We start from the raw sequence: 17,801 nt of genomic DNA, 5'->3' as shown, positions 1-17,801 counted from the left end.
CTGATTTCATTTCCTGCTAATTCTAAATCAAAACTGACATCTTGCTTCCAACCCAGCTAAATTCTACATCTTCTCTTTCCACTGCCCTCAAGTTCCTCCAGTCTTTAGCCATTTGCCAGACCCAAGCTTTAAAAATGCAAACATGCTTGGAAGCACTCAGAAGTTCCTTGGGCCTTCTGAGAACAACAAAGATGAGAGGTTCCAAATCTGATAAACAACCAGCTCTCCCAAATGAAGCTTAAGCCACAAATCTCAGCACCGACAATACACATTTTCTTTTGTTTGCTTCCTCCGACCTGGAATTATCCCATGTCTTCACTTAGAACTCCAGCTGTAATTGACTCTTCCATTTATAATATTTTGTCTATTGCATAAAATATTTCATACACTCTTGAAAATTAGGGAGGATGATACAACAAAGATCCACTTACCAACACCCAAATTTCACAAATATTACCTTTTTTCCATACCTTTTCTTTTTTTTTTTTAAACATCTTTATTGGAGTATAATTGCTTTACAATGGTGTGTTAGTTTCTGCTGTATAACAAAGTGAATCAGCTATACATATATATATCCCCATATCTCCTCCCTCTTGCGTCTCCCTCCCACCCTCCCTATCCCACCCCTCTGGGTGGTCACAAAGGACCGAACTGATCTCCCTGTGCTATGCGGCTGCTTCCCACTAGCTATCTATTTTACATTTGCATACCTTTTCTTTTTAATAACTGAAACATGATGGATGCAGGAATTGGCATCCCTCAATAACCAAATTCTCTATCTCCCTCTCCAGTGGTAACCACAACCCTACAGTTGTATATCCTTCCTGGACATTTTAAAAATGCATTTACTTCATACATATGTATCTATAAACAATATCTATAATTATTCTGGTGTTTATAAATTTTACATAGATAATAACATATATCATTACTCACCTTGATTTTTTTTTCATTCAGCATTGGGTTTTTGAGATCCAAACAGCTCCAGTTGATTGGTTTTTATCTGCTGTATGCAGTTGTGTACATATGTAAAATTTATTTGTTAATCCCTGTGTTGATCAACTTTCCATTTCCACTATTATAAATGACTCTGCAATGAATATTCTTATGCAAGTTTCACATTTTAAGTGTTTGCAAGACTTTCTCCAGAATGTGCATCTAGAAGTGAAATTATTGGATCATATGGGACACATATGTTAACATTTTCTCAATACTGATAAATTGCTCTCAAAGCGGTTGTACCAATGTCTACCCCAGTCAGCAGTGTAGGAGTTCACTCCTTAATCATTACCTAGTATTGTCAGATATTTAATTTTTGACAATTTGATGAGCATAAAATAATTTATTGTTGCCATTTTAATTCTCATTGTCCTAATGAATCCATTCTGGATCTAAATAACTCATCCCTGATTTGCTCATCTTTTATGCCATCATTGTCATCTTCTGAGTCCCTGCATAAGCGTAAGTCTTAAGTCTGGGCTTCTATTCCAGTCCAGTGGTCTCTTTATCTATCCATGCTCCAATGTTCCCCTGTTTTATTACCCTAGTTTTATGCAGTCTTGCTATCTGGTAAATTAATTCCTACACCTCCATACCTTCTTCAAAATTATTCTGGCAATTCTGGGCCATTTACTCATCACATGAATTTTGAGATCAGCCTATCAACTTTCCTAAAAACTTGTTCTGGGATTTAAATTGTTGTTAATAGAATTTATGTATTAATTCTGGGAGAAATCAAATCTTTATAATATTGTGTCTTCCTAATCATGAACATGGTATATCACTTCATTTACTTTTGTTTTTAATAAAGCTTTATGCTATTCATCATAAATGTCTACATGTGTTTTATTAGATTCATTCCTAGGCACCATAATATTTTTGTTGCTATTGCAAATTGTATCTTTTTAAAGATTATCTTACTCTAAGTGGTTGCTGCTTGTATATAGGAACCACTGATTTTTTTAATATTGATCCTATATCCTGAAACCTTATTGAACTCTAATTATTAATCCTTGTAATTTGTAAGTTTTTACAACTTTTCCATTTTTACAACTATATCATCAGAATGTAACAACTGGGTTTTCTTCTTTTCTGATCCTTATAACTCTTATATCTTTTTCCTGATCTATTTCTTGGGGTTGGATTTCCAGTACAAGGTTGAATAGAAGCAGAATAGTGGACATTCTTTGTTGATCCTGACATTAAAGAAAATGCTACTAAAAGTTCATCATTAAGTATGTTTCTTGTAGGTTTTTGCAGATACACTTGGCTATGTTAAGGAAACTCCTTTCTATTCCTTGTTTGCTAATAATATTTTTTTATCTTGAATTGGTGTTAAAGGCTCTCAAATTTATTTATATGATAATGTGACTTTTCTCTGTTATTCAGTTAACATGTAAATTATAACAGGGAATTTATTTAGAGAAAATACTTTAATATTAAATTACCCTCACATTCTTGGAATGAATTCTACTTGGTCATGATGTATTTTTGCAATCTTTGCTGCATTCAATTTGGTAACATTTTATTTAAGAATTTTACATTTATGAGATTCATCTTTTGTGCTGCTTAAGATATAATTTTCTGAGGTGATTTGTAAATAAGTTAAAATCTTCTAGAATTATAGAAATTCCTCTTTCTCCTTGTAATTCTATCAATTTTTGCTTTATATATTTTGAGACCATATTATTAGGTGTATCTTCCTAACAAACTATTCCTTTCATCATTTTTTTTTTTTTTTTAATTTTTTTTTTAAATTTATTTATTTATTTATTTTTGGCTGTGTTGGGTCTTCGTTTCTGTGCGAGGGCTTTCTCTAGTTGCTGCAAGTGGGGGCCACTCTTCATCACGGTGCGCAGGCCTCTCACTATCGCGGCCTCTCTTGTTGCGGAGCACAAGCTCCAAGACGCGCAGGCTCAGTTATTGTGGCTCACGGGCCTAGTTGCTCCGCGGCATGTGGGATCTTCCCAGACCAGGGCTCGAACCCGTGTCCCCTGCATTGGCAGGCAGACTCTCAACCACTGCGCCACCAGGGAAGCCCCCCTTTCATCATTAAATATGATCCCCTTTATCCTTAATGACTCTGTCTTGAAACACTTATTTTTCTTTTCTGATACTGATATTGCTACACTAGTTTTCTTTTGGGTGGTAATTCTCTGATGAATCTCTTTCCATTCCTTTACTTTCAATTGTTTTATGTCATCATGTTTTAAATGTTTCTTTTATTAACACGACATAGCTAGATTTTGTTTTCTCATTCTACTTGAGAATTTTTTAGGTGATAAATCAGTTCCCTTTTTCTCATTTGATACAATCTTCCTTCATTTTTCATTTGCAATCTGAATCTATTTGCAATTTGTCATTTAAATCAAACAATTCTGTAACAGTCATTATAGGAATGGGATACAAGTAAAGGTCCTAGTCAGCTAATTCACTGTATCTGAGGGCCCAAACTTCAGGGCAGCTCCTCTCCCCTGCAGAATCAACCCTGGTCACAGGGAGCCAAACTCTGACAAATCTCATCCTGCTGAGACTGGGAGAGGCAGCATGCTTTGTTTGTGAAGTTCAAGGGAATGAACAACTGGAGAAATCCAACTGCTAAGGGGCCTATGCACAAAAATGTTTCTGCCATACATTCTACAAAAAAGGAATTAATTTGAACATTCAAGACCCTCCTTTTAACACTCCCTCAATTAAGTGGTCTATTAGTCATTCAACTATATGCACTGTTGAACAACACTTGATGAGCATGTGTGCCAGGCACTGTGTTAGGATTCAGGAAGCATTAGGACGTGCTTTCTGCTCTCCCGGGGATCACAGTCTAGTGGGAAAGCTGGGGTAACCGCTGTGTCCCCAAGTCTTACCAGGCTGACTTTAAAAAAATATTAGCTCGGGGCTTCCCAGGTGGCACAGTGGTTAAGAATCCGCCTGCCAATGCAGAGGACACAGGTTCGAGCCCTGGTCCGGGAAGATCCCACATGCCACGGAGTAACTAAGCCCGGGTGCCACAACTACTGAGCCTGCACTCTAGAGCCCACGAGCCACAGCTACTGAGCCCACGTGCCGCAACTACTGAAGCCTGTGCTCCTAGAGCCCGTGCTCTGCAACAAGAGAAGCCACCTCAATGAAAAGGCCCAAACCGCAGCAAAGAATAGCCTCCGCTCATTGCAACTAGAGAAAACCTGCATGCAGCAACGAAGACCCAACACAGCCATAAATAAATAAATAAATAAATTTATTTAAAAAAAGAATTAACTCTAATAATTCCAGATGAGCTTTGCTCAAAGAGTTCATCCTAATAACTAAATTGAAGGACTTTGCACCATTTTTCAGGAAAATCAGTGCTGCCTGAAACTCTAAGGGTTGCAGTGTCTGAGCCTCACCTCCATGCAGTTCTTCTCCCCAGCACACCTGCGATCTCTGCCCCTCAGTCTCAACACCTGCGCATGCCCTCCTTCAGAGTCCGTTCACTGAAATGGAATACCTGTCATAGGAGGTTTCATGTAAATTGGTTTTTATCTGAAATCTTTCCAAAATGTTTCCCTTTCCTTCAATCAGTCACTCCTAAATGAGTTAGGAGAGAGAAAGGATCACTTTGGAAAAGCTGTTATCTTACGGAACCTGCTCTGGTATTGACAGAAGGATTGGGGTCAAAGAGCAAAGCTCACTCAGGATTTAACTGATAAATCATTAGTGAACCTGTGTACAAATTTAAAAAACCCTATAATTATTAACATGACGACAGAATTTCCATGTTTCCTCTTTTGCCAATTATCGTTTTCAAAGAGAAATTCCAATATTTTCCTAGCTGGTGAAGTATATTCTGTATCTTCAAAGTCATTCATTATTTGGGAAATAGAGATGGCAAGTCTCTTGACTGATATCCTGTCCTTCCTATTTACCAGTCATGGGGTAGTTCCTCATCTTCTCTGGTCTTATAGAAAATGAAGAAAATTACACCTGATCTGCTTGAAGGAGAGAGAACAAAAAGAACCAGAGCAGAAGTCTCTTAACATCCCTTATAACTTGGAAATAATTTCTGTTTAATAGTCTTTTTACCTCTGAAACTAGAGGAAGATCTGGGAGTGTTATTTCAAATGCCTCCTAGATCGGGAGGGAACCCAAGTTTCCTCCTCATCCCAGTTTTCAGACTCAGTGGATATCACTGTAATTCTAAAAAGATCAAAAGACCCAACATCTTGGAAAACAACTTTGTGCCATGTTAGTTGAATTATAAACTGCCAACTTACTGGAGTGCATTTAAAACAGACATACGTTTTGACCTAGAAATCCCTCTTCAAGTATTTCTCCAAAGGAAAAAACAGTTAATCTAGTGCACAAAGTTCTATGTCCTAGGATGCTGGAGAAAATATAGCTGTCCATCAATAGGGACTCAATAAAATGTATGTAGACTTCCAGCTTCTCCACCATGTAAAGGGCTTGGAAGATGTCACTCCCATTTTTACAAGAGGAAGCTGAACAAACTGAAAACCAATGACTTTTCTTGAACCCATCAGAGAAGTGAGGTTGCAGAGTGAAATGTCACTCTGAAATCTAGAAATACAGGCAGATCTTCAAAGTCACAGGCAAGACCTTCTTAACCTGGAGCCATAACTGGTAGAAACATTAAACAGTAATTTTGACAAATTGCTAGAGGCTGAGTGTGGACTAGCGTGAGAATAAGAAACTCCCTGGTTGCCAGAGTTTTAGGAGGACCCTTAACTTCTCTGGGCCTTACTTACGGGCACATCACCAGGTGAAGATCCCTTGTCATGGTGAAGATCCCTTCATTGCTCTGGCTGGGAAAGGGGAAGAGTAACTATCACACGACGTGCACAGAGACTTCACCTTAACAAAGATCTGTTCTCCGGGGCAGATGACTTTGCCAGAGCCCTATATCAGCTGTGTGAAAGGCATTGCTCCCACTGTAGCCGCTCTATGCTTCCTACCTCACCTAAGGGAGAAAGAAAAAGAACATAGTCAGAAGGGGTAAGGGCTTCAAGGAAACAAACTGGGAAAACGAAGCCAGGGGAGGGAATCGAGGGCGGAAATTTTTTTTAGTTTATACTTACAGAGAATTTATAGAGAAATACTTGTGAAGATCACAACCCAGTCCAGAGACATAGGCCCACTAAAAGACTAAGATCTAATCATAAGAGTTTTAAGCCTCCAGTATAGTAACAGTGGATTACAGCTGGAAGAGCTGCCTTGGCTCTATTTAGAGAGGATTTCTTAAGGAAACCCTAAGATAACAGGGGACAAAAGCAAGGACACTAGAGGAATTTGAATCCTTTGGCACCTACAGTTACAGAAAACACACGCATCCCAGCTTCTAACCAGATTAACATAAAACCTCACAGTAAAGGCTTATTTACCTCAGGTCCTATTACCCAATACATCACAACCAGCTTTCATTAAAAAGTTGCAGGAATGCTAAAATGATAGGAAAAAAAAATACAGTCTGAAGAGGCAAAGTAAGCATGAGAACCAGACTCAGCTATAACACAAATACTGGCGTTATCAGACATTTTAAAATAATTACGATCAATACATTCAAGGCCCTAATGGGAAAGGCAGATATTATGTAATATCAAATGGTAATGTAAACAGAGAGATGGAAACTTCAAGAAAGAACTGAAAGGAATGCTAGAAATCAAAAACACATAACAACAGCAAACAGAAATGAAAAATGTCTTTGATTGGCTCATGAGTAGACTGAACACGGCTGAGGAAATAATCAGTGAACTCTGAAGATGGGTAATAGAAACTTCCCAGATTAAAATGCAATGAGAAAATATAGTGGGGGAAAGAAAAAATAACAGAACCTCCAAGAACTGTGGGACAATTTCTAAAAGTGTAATATGTGTATAATTGAAATATCAGAAGGACAAGAAAGAACACGGAAAAACTATTGAAGTAACAGTGGCCAAGAATTTTCCAAAATTAAATAAAATATATCAAGAAATATTATGAAAGAATTAGGAGTGATGACCCAGATCTACATTTTTTGAATGAAAAGCTATATTATTGACTATAAGCAGTTTATGAAACGTCATGTATATACACAGGTACACACATAAAAAAAATTTCTGAAAGAATGTTTACTAAAATATAAAGGTTAGATTTTTTTGTGATTTTTACTTTCTCTCATGCTTTCTAGGCAGGCTTGAGTTTGTTGTTTTCACGAAAAGCATACATTACATTACAGTGATCAAAATAAACATTTTTCCTTTTAAGTAAAGAAGGTACAACTTCTCACTGTGAAGTTGTTCAGAATGCTGTGTTTTGCTTTCCCACCCTAGGCAGCCCCTGATGCTGTTGGGCGCCTCTCACCATAACAGCCTTTAAACTTACAGCCCAAGAAAAATCTCAAATCCAAGGAGTTTACAGCCTCCAGTGCTCGCAGAAGCAAAATAGATCACCGTCCAGTAGAGCTGAGGAACACGTGCCAGACCTCAGGAACTCAGCATTTTCTCACCTCAGTCCAACACCGTGACAGCTTGGGCACCCCGGGGAGAGGCTGCATCACCACTGGCCTTGCTGACATGTGTCATTCCCACAGCACTTGACCAGCCAGATCACAGAACCACTTCCTACAGCCCCCAGAGCAGGATGGGCTGGGAGCTGGGAGCCCACGCAAAAGGGGACACTTGACATTGAATTTAAAACCTTTCTGTGCTTACCTGGTAACCACACCTCTGATGCGCATTTGGGATAAAAGGTTATTTCCCAGATGTGGAGGATGTGGCCAAGCCAGTTGTCCTCTGTGCAAGGTGATACAAGACGTCCACCCTGTATGCGGTTCCCCCAGCCCCACCCTGCTGGAGGAGAAAGTTGAGAGGACGTGACCACTGGCTGACCTGCGAGCTGGATCCACGCACTCAGAGGCCCCTCACCCCCTCCTCTGTCCTTGGAATATACATTCTTCCCATCACTCGCACAGTGAGAGCTGGTCCAAGGATGCAGCCCTGAGAGAGTAATGTGTACACGACTGGACGGTGTATGTTACTGAATGCAATTAAGGCCTCTATATAAAATTTTAAGATTCCAGTGGGCAGATGCAGAGACCTACTCTACCAAGACAAGCCTCATAAGTTCCCTTGTTTATTAAATCTGCCACCTACCACTGTGGAGGGGCCTGGCTCTTCCTTGCCTTCTGTGTATGGGAGCCAGTTATCAACCCAACACCCCCTCACCCTCCCAGCTCCTACTGCCCTTGTCACTCTCCTTTCTTAGGCACTGCCTTGTAAAGGCACATGGATACCCAGTCCAGAGCAGCTGGAAACCCGGAAGAGATCTACTCACAGCAACCTGGATGGATTGTTAAAACATGGTTCTGAGTGAAGAAAAAAAAAAAGCACACCTATTGACGTAAATTAAAAATGCATAGGACTTCCATGGTGGCGCAGTGGTTAAGAATCTGCCTGCCAATGCAGGGGATAAGGGTTCGAGCCCTGGTCCCGTAAGGATCCCACGTGCAGTGGAGCAACTAAGCCCGTGTGCCACAACTACTGAGCCTGCGCTCTAGAGCCCACGAGCCACAACTACTGAGCCCGTGCATCTAGAGCCCATGCTCTGCAACAAGAGAAGCCACTGCAATGAGAAGCCCGCGCACCACAATGAAGAGTAGCCCCCGCTCACCACAACTAGAGAAAGCCCGCCCACAGCAACAAAGACCCAACACAGCCAAAAATAAATAATTTTTTTAAAAAATGCATTCACCCCAAACAATAAACATTTTACAAGAATATATACCAACAAAAAGGTATATATTAAACACACAAAATAGTTGCTTATGGAGATTAGGGGTGCAGGGGAGTCAGGAGTGACAAATGGGAATTTAAGGAATTAAAACATAATAAAAATAAAGCACCCTAACTCCTCAGCTCTCACCTTCTTGCCCTATTCAGATACCTAAGGGGATACGCAGCTGTCCAGAGCCGTCCCTAGCTTTTTGGTGCCCTTCTCCTTTCCCGTGGACTACCCCCTTCCCCATTAGTCCCTCTTGTCTTCCTCTAAGACCCCCAATACGAAAACCAGTGTCTTTGCCCATTTAGTTCATGGATATCTTCCTTCTCTCTCTCTTTTTCACTCCTCTCCTTTCTAAGTCTGTGACCCCTGCAACTATATCCTGACCCTTCGCCCAGGCCCGTCACCACCCTTCCGCAGAGAGACTCTCATCCTGATGAGACCCCGATGGGACATAAAACTAGCAAAATAGTCCAGAAGACCTTTGCTTTGCCTGCCTGCCTGCCTTCTCTTTTCTCTCTCCCTCCCTCCCTCCTTCCCTCTCTCCCACTCCCTTTCTCTTTCTCTCCCCTTGGGACCCGCCGGAAGTGGAAACAGTAACCCCTCCAGGACTCCCCTGGGGAGCTCCTCCCCTTCCGTCCTAATCTCAAAGTCCAGCTGGTGAGTGAGCAGTGGAGTCCTTCCTCAGACCTGCTTCCACGGGGATTTGCTTCCTGACTGGGAGAGATGACTCTAGCCTGGAGACATTTGCTGAGAGCTTTGTACCTGGAGACCTCAACTCCCGGGACTCCCAAGACATGCCCTTCCCCCAAAGGTGAGTGGAAACCAGAGGGACGTGGGTCAGCAGAGGGTCAGCGAGAGGGGAAGGGCTGAGCTCTGGAGCCTGTTGCCTGGAATTCTGGAATGTTAGACCCGGATAGGGTCTTAGAGACAAGTCAACTAAGACCTGTGAGCTAGACCTCACCTTTCAGACCCACTCCCCCGTCTCCTGTCCAATATTTTGTAATGCTTCCTTTCATCCTGAAATGAAATTCATGGATAATAAAACCTGACTATACACAATTTCAAAATAAAAACAGTCGCAGTAACATAAAGAAGAAAGAAAAAGAAAGAAATTCAAAATAATAAAGTATTAACTGTAGTATACAGATACTTGAGGATAACTATTTTAAAAAACATAAAGCATCTTCACAAATTTCCGCCAGGCCTCCAGAAAGTGGTACCACCTCCTCAATTACTAACAAGGAAACAGCCTCAGAGAAGTGTAGTCATTTACCCAAAGTTACTCAAGCCAGGTCTAGACCCTGAGCCCTCTTCTTCCACTCAGAATCTCCTCTTTCTCCAGCAGTAACAGACCTGGGGTAGCCAGGTCTGGTGGTGGCTTCATGTGCCTTTGTGTTCCTGATTTTTCACATCTATCTTGTTTCACTAGGAGCCTACCACCTCCTCACCAATTTCCCTGCTGCAAACTCGAGCGTAAGTAGGCATTTGCACATTGATGTGTCATAGTGGGACCCTGTGCCCCACAGGCCCCGAACAAACAGAGGGGACCCTTTTCCATTGCCCATCATGATCAATTTTATCTTCATTCTCTCCTCATCTTTCCTTTTCCTATCTCCTTCCTTCCTCTTCCATTTGCTTTTTTCCCCCTTAACAATTGCAATTCTTCAAAACTTAATACATATCTGATGCTTTAAATGCATTATCTCCTCTCATCTTCAACCAAACTTCTTAGGGAGTACTATTATCCCATTTCACAGATGAGGAGACAGAAGAATAAAGGATAATTAAGAAATTTGGTCAAAGGCAGAAACATAGAAGTGGCAACTTGGGGTTCAAAGCCAGGTCTGTCTGGCCCCAAAGTCAGAGCGATTCCACCAGGCCCTTTCTTACCCACCCTTTTTCCAATCCTGTTTGGATTTGTCTTTTCCCCTAGTCATGGGTCTTTCTCCAGAACACTATTTAACTCCAACATTTCCTGAGAAGGAGCTAGAATTATACCCAGAGTCTTATGCTCGGTAAAGAGGATGCTATCCTAAAAGTACCGGTTGTTGACAAAGTAAGAGAAAATGCCCTCTCTGCTGCCTCTTCCCCTTTCCTACCCCTGCCCTGAGGGTTGTGGAGCTGGGCTGATGGTGGGAGCAGGAGATGGGAAATGGCAGGTGAGGCTCGGTGCCTAGAGATCTTGATCAACTCACTGAGGACCCCTTCACGTGGCTCCACCAAGGACACTACGGGGGAAAAGTAATCTTGCAAACCCAGCACACGTAGATATGGATGTCATACTTTTTACCTGGTCTTTCCAAAACCTTTGGGACTTGGCTTCTACTTTCTTACCTACTAGTCCTAAATACCTGCCTGCTTGTTTGTTCATCCAAACACACACTCATTGAACACACCCTTCTTAAGAATCTGCGGGGTGCAAATAGACATTAGGCAATAAGTATGTGAGGACCTACCCACACCTGAGCAAAACAAAATCTCAGCCCTTACGTATCCCAGTGGGGGAGACTGAGCATAAACAGATAAACAGGTAAATATGTAAAATCTGAAATCCAGTCGAGATACATGCTGTAAATCAAACCAAATCATGGTGAGGCAATAGAAAAATAAAATGGGCGGAGGGGGAGGCAGGGGCCATGTTAGACAGGAAGATCACCTGGTGTTAAAAGCTGTCAGATATGCAAAAATAAAAATGTGTCACAGGACTTCCCTGGCAGTCCCGTGGTTAAGACTCCGAGCTTCCACTGCAGGGGGCGAGGGTTCAATCCCTGGTTGGGGAACTGAGATCCTGCATACCTCATGGTGCAGCCAAAAGAAAGAGTATGTCACAATCCTTGTAGAACACCTGCATGTATATTATGTGATATATGTGTGCATACAATGTTCGGCCTTACCTCTGTTTGATAGGCACAATCACTTTAGGCTATGTCCACAAAGTTACAGAAGCAATTTGTTTTCAGGATAAAAGAATGGAGAAAATATCTCAGCCATGCCTTCTTTCTTACTAATTAGCTAAAGATTATTAAATTTATAACATGTCTAGGCAGGTGGGGTATATGCTCAAACATACCATTTTGCTATCACCTGCCTTCTCTCCCACAAGGAGGGGTGCCCAGGAGGGCAAGTGGATTGCAAATAACACCCATTTCCAGCTGAGAAACTTCCCAAGCCTCCTGCAAAGTCTTTCTAAGAAAAACATTCAAATTAGCCCTAAGGGTAGGTGTCCCACCTGCCCCTCCAGGTCATCCTTGCGGCCATCTGCGGACTGAGCTAAGCCCAACAGAGGGCCAGGAGGGGCTCAGAGAAGGTCTGCCCCCAAAAGTACCAAAGGAAGGATGGAGCCACCAGCCTGGGAATCAGGCAGAGCTCTTGCTGATGAACAATGGCATCTGGCCCTGGTTTACTTAGGGAAAAGGACATTTATTGGAAGGATACAGAGGGAAGGTGGAAGGGGCTATAAGAATCAATAGGAAGGTGAGGAGGTGGGCAGGACTGGACGTGCAAAGATACCAGGGAAAGCCCCGTGGAAACAGCAGGAACTCCAGGCAGGAACAGCCTCGGAAGCACATCATGGCTCTAATGAGGACCTCCAGCTAGTCCCTCCACCCGGGTCCTTTGCTCAAGACTTCAGATCCAGAAGCGGGGACATCTGATTCACCCTTCAGAGGTCTCACGCCCTTCCCTTGGCTTCCCTGGTGGGAGACAGGCAGCTGGTATTATTATCCGGTCACTCAGAGCACACAGTTCAATCAAGGCTGAACATCCTCCGTAACTTCCTGCAGACTGTGGGACAGTTTATGAAGGGAGAAAGGAGGTGGCCTCAGGCCCTCAGCCCCATGGGGGGTGAGGGTGGGACCTCAAAACTGCGAACGCCTCACGTTTAATCACGGCCTCAGCTCTAAGGTGAGTGATAAAATCTTCCTCTCCTAACTCGCTGGCTAGCCCGAGTATCAGATGAGATACACAAAGTGACAAGCTTTTTTAAAGTGACCTAATATGCTATGCAGAAATAAGGCATCGTTAGCACTTTAATAAATTCCCTTAATGTTCTACCAAATATGTCCATTGTGTATTTTCAAATATTTTATAACCTTTTTTTTATTTGAAAGAGTCACAGGCTCTTAATAAATACCCACGCTGTGTTGAAAGCTGGTTGTGGATATTAGAAAAATCTTCGTCATTACAAAGAGAATTTCCCCTAGAATTTTCAAATGTCTACAGAAACGGATTTCTCTCACTTACCTTGCCCAACAGGTTTTCACTTTTTGATACTATGATTTGGGCGGGAAGAACACAGAGCTAAGGTGACTTGTCTGTTGTGGCACCCTGTTGGTGAGAATTAGGCAGCCGGAAAATTAAATCTAGTTTCCCACTTGGCAAGAGTGGTGGTGGTCTCCAAACCGAACCATCTTTTTATTTGAAGTAGAGTTGGTTTACAATATTGTGTCAGTTTCAGGAGTACAGCAAAGTGATTCAGTTATACATGTTATCTTTTTTTTCAGATTCTTTTCCATTATAGATTATTACAAGATATTGAATATAGTTCCCTGTGCTATACAGTAAATCCCTGTTGTGTAGCTATTTTACATAAAGTGATGTGTATCTATTAATCCTATACTCCTAATTTATTCCTCCCCCTCCCTGCCCCAAATGCCATCTTTAAATGTCTTGAGTTGTTCAGATGAATTGAGTGGAAGTTGATGAATTTAATGAATTTAATGAAAATCATTAGCTGTCATCCATGTTCAGCATCAGGCTTAAAAAGGCAACATCAGACCAGCCAAAATGATAAAACAGGGACAAAAAAAATTTCTATGCCGAAATAGACGTGGGATTCAGTTTTATTAACCCAGATTTCATTATCCCTTCCCTGACCCCCTTGGTGCTGTCTTCTCCCCACCACCACTAGCCCCATACTCCCGGGCCCCAGGCGTGCAAACAGGCAGGTGCACACATGCGCACACACAATTTCCAGGAGCCCAAGAGAAGCTTTATCAACCTTCAACTCTATGTCACCCTCAAAACATAGGCTATTTTGAATAAAGAATGCAGGCAACTATCAACATGTTTAGGTTCGAATTTCTTCCAGCAAATAATGAAAACTGAAGCATTTTCTTTCTTTTTGTCAATCAACTATTATATGTACTGTAATTTTTGAGTTTGGGTTGTTTAGGGAGAGAGGTTTTCAGCTGTTTGAAGATGTTGTCTAGACTTTTTTTCTTTTTTTATCAAAGTACAGTTGATTGACAATACTATATTAATTTCAAGTGTGCAACATAGTGATTCAATATTTTTATAGATAATACTCCATTTAAAGTTATAATGAAATACTGGCTATATGCCCTGTGCTGTATAATATATCCTTGTACCTTATTTATTTTATACATAGTAGTTGTACCTCTTCATCCCCTACCCCTTCCTGGCCCCTCCCCGTCATCCTTCTCCCCACTGGTAACCACTAGTTTGTTCTCTATATCTCTGAGTCTGTCTCTGTTTTGTCATAGTCATTCATTTGTTTCATTTTTTGGATTCTACATACAAGTGTGAGATGTAATCTAGACTTATTTCACTTACTGACATGATTTTTCCTACTTGCTTGCTAATCTTCCTTCCTTCCATCCTTCCTTCCTTCCTGAGAGCAGAATTTTATGTATTTCATTTTGAGCACTCATTCAGCCATCATATTCCTATCAGTTTAGTGAATAAACAAATGAATGAATGAATATACCTAACTTGACCATTTAAAATTCAAGCTTTTCTTTATCAAATTTTTCCAACTCTCTTTCTTCCCCCTCCAGACTTTCATAATTTCCTGTAACTTTGAAGTCAAGAGACCTTTCAGCCTCCTCAATGGGTAACTCTAATTTTGCAGATAGGAAAATGAGACTGCAGGAGTGAAGAGAATTCGAATTCTTAGAAACACTCAGAATTTTTTTCCCCATATTAGAACAGTAACTAATGTAGAGAGACACAATGAAAAGCTTTTGAAAAGGTGAAATTCTCAGAAAACTTAGCTATTATTTTTTTGGTCATTTCTATGTATGGATAGCCAAAAGCCACTTGCATTTAAAGTAAGAGCAAATTAATGACATTCGTGATTATTTAGAGCAGAAAAGTGGATGAGCTTTCTCTGAAAGAAAGAGAGTCAGTGTCATTACTTTCCAGATTCATTTAAAAACACAATTGTTCATTGTGTTTCTCAGGAGGGTGACTTTATAGCCACACAAAACACCAACATTACATCCATGGATTCAAACCATCATGCTGAACAAGAGACATCATCTCCTCAGCTCTCTCCACCTGTAAAATTTTCTCGATACTGACCTTGAATCCTCAAAATTAGCAGCATTCTTTTCTAAGAGTACTTATAAGGTTTCTAGATATCTCTTCCAGCGCCGATGTTCTCTGATTCTATTATTCCATCCCACTGCTATACAGGGGTCAAAACCTGTGCTGGCAGAGGAGGATGGAGGTGACCAGTGAATGAGCGAAACGGTACCAGGCTGGGAGTCAGAAACTGGGAGTTTTGTTCTTGTTCTGCAGCTAACTAGCTTGGTGATCTTAAACAAATTAATTTACCACTTTAGGCTGGTTTCTACATCTATAAAATGAGCATTTTGACCACCCCCCCCCCAAAAAAAAAACTAAGCTTCCTTCTAGCGCCAAATATTTAATGATTCCTCTGGCTCAGCTTATCTTTTCTTTGCCATGGTCTTGTGTTGTCATGGACTTCAGGTTGTGTTTTACAGGAAGGTTTTGTCTTCCAGATCTCCTTGCATGTATTTATTATTATAGTACATGGCCTAGCACCTCTCTCTCCTCATCCCCTACAAGAATAGTCAAAAGCCATTCGTTCTTTGTTTATTGGAGCCAACCCAGTACTGGGAACTGGGCTAGGCACTGGGATTCAGGGACTAGGAAGGTCAAAGCTTAGAAAGCACCTCTATTGACAGAGGATGGGCTCCTGCAACCCCCGGCCCTGGCAGAAGTTTGAACTGAACAGAGAGTTACAGTCCATACAGGCGGCAGAGGGAGGAACTTCCCAAGCTTGTGAAGGACCCAGGTGGGAGAAACCATGACTTCCCCCAGTATCCTCTGTGCCTTCCCTGACTAGATTTGAGAGGAGCTCTCTTTTTTTCTCCAGAAAATTCATTATTTTTTAATTTTTATTTTTAATTTGATTGAAGTATAGTTGATTTACAATGTTGTGTTAATTTCTGCTGTACAGCAGTGACTCAGTTATACACATATATTCTTTTAAATATTCTTTTCCATTATGGTTTATCACGGGATATTGAATATAGTTCCCTGTGCAGTACAGTAGGACCTTGTTGTTTAAGAAAATTCATTATTGGGAATTCCCTGGTGGTCCAGTGGCTAGGACTCCGCACTCTCACTGCCGAGGGCCTGGGTTCAATCCCTGGTCAGGGAACTAATATCCTACAAGCCGCGTGGTACAGCCAAAAAAAGAAAATTCATTATTAAGATACCTCAGTTTGGGGCCTGCGCTCACTGGCCTGGTGACGTCAGAGGCTGGAAAATTCCACCATCCGGTCCCACTCAGCGCCTCCGTTTTGAATATGCAGACTTCGTAACCGAGATGCACCTGCGCAGAGCACCAATTACCTCACCTTCTTCCCTACCTCCGATTACCTTTCCCCACATCTAAGACAACCCTGCTTATTCCATAAATATCCCAACTGGGGAGGCAGTTCTGAGGCTTGTCCTCCAGTCTCCTCACTTGGCTGCCTTGTGAGTAAAACTCTTTCTGAGCTGCTAAAAAAAAAAGAAAAAGATACCTCAGTTTTAAATCCAAAGGCTGATTTAAATAAGAAATAAAAGTGCCTCAGGACTTTGATTCAGGTAACTATAGATGATTCTTACGAACGTGCCTGTGTGCTGTTTAGCTGAGGACACTAATTCACTTCACTTTCAGCAGGTGCTTTCTGGACATCTGTAGCCAAGCTCGGTCTTCATACAAAGCCCAGCATGCCTCCGTGTGACTTCACACCTGAAAGATACCAGGTGAGAGTAAGAGCTTTAGGAATACCCCAACGAGGTGGTTCTTCTTGGGAGGGCTCAAGTAGTTGCTTCCTCAAGAAGGACCCACAGACGGCCCTGCCTGCCCCTGAGCCATCCATCTCAGATGTCCTATCCCTTAAGTCACTGGGAGCTTCTGAACTCTCTTACCCCATTCAGTGTCATTGCATGAGTTGGTTTGTGTGTGAGACAGAGACAGACAGAGGCAGAGATGGAGAGACAAAACAGAAGGAGACAGAGAATACAAGGAAGAGACTGTCCATGACAATATACGTATCACAGGGATGTAGACATAGATGTACTCACACAAAGAAATACATAGATCACAAATGTGAAGGCTCACATTTTATTCTATCTCATATGTCAATGCATAATCTGACCTTCCTGAGTCCTCCACCAAAAAATATAAAGTTATCATTTTGCTCTCAGGCTAATAAATATTGAACTCATTCTCTCTCTCCCTCTCTGTGTCTCTGTCTCTCTCCCTCTCTCCCCAACACCCCTTCATCCTACATAATATTCATAAGTTAGAAACTGTAGAATTAATAGAGTCAGGAGGGACCCACAGAGAAGAGAACTATAGGACAGAGGCTTTGTAATTAAAGACATAAACACCACAAACACTTCATTCTTTTATTCTCAAAAAAAAAAAACTACAGAGGAAAAAAACCACATTACTTCAGACATTTACTTCCAAAGTCTTTTACTTTTTTTCACAGCTAGAATTAACTCAAAGCCAAGGCTTTCCATTGAGAGGTAGAAAATTCCAGCCCCCTTCTCCATGTTTGATCTAGAAAGGGATTAAAGGGCCACATGAATAATTTCCTCCACTTGAGAGGAAGGACCTGGGTGTCTGTCCTGCAAGGAGGTCACTGGGCAAAGAGCTGCCCTGATGGGCGAGGGCAGCAGCCCTGTGCCGGGTTGGTGGGGAGGCCAGGCCCTGCTATATGGACCTGCTAGTGATGTTGTAAGCAATGTGGGGATGAGGAAGATGTTAAACACTTAAATCT

General features: G+C 41.6%; 1 protein-coding gene across 5 annotated transcripts in view; it reads left to right on the top strand.

Annotated features, from left to right (window-relative positions):
• Positions 1 to 9,398: 9,398 nt before the first annotated feature.
• AGXT2 (alanine--glyoxylate aminotransferase 2) overlaps positions 9,399 to 17,801 on the top strand; it is a 46,995-nt gene continuing 38,592 nt past the window's right edge. For 3 of the 5 annotated variants that reach the window (XM_036849404.1, XM_036849401.1, XM_036849399.1), the window contains exons 1-2: positions 9,399 to 9,562; positions 16,688 to 16,776. In XM_036849404.1, the coding sequence (XP_036705299.1) occupies positions 9,475 to 9,562; positions 16,688 to 16,776 (177 nt within the window). In that variant the 5' untranslated portion in view covers positions 9,399 to 9,474. The remainder of the gene's footprint in view (positions 9,563 to 16,687; positions 16,777 to 17,801) is intronic. The other 2 variants (XM_036849402.1, XM_036849400.1) reach the window with 1 other exon arrangement.

This window comes from Balaenoptera musculus, chromosome 3 (assembly GCF_009873245.2).
Source record: "Balaenoptera musculus isolate JJ_BM4_2016_0621 chromosome 3, mBalMus1.pri.v3, whole genome shotgun sequence".
NCBI classification, from domain to species: Eukaryota; Metazoa; Chordata; class Mammalia; order Artiodactyla; family Balaenopteridae; genus Balaenoptera; species Balaenoptera musculus.
This window is presented reverse-complemented; position numbering and strand designations above follow the sequence as displayed.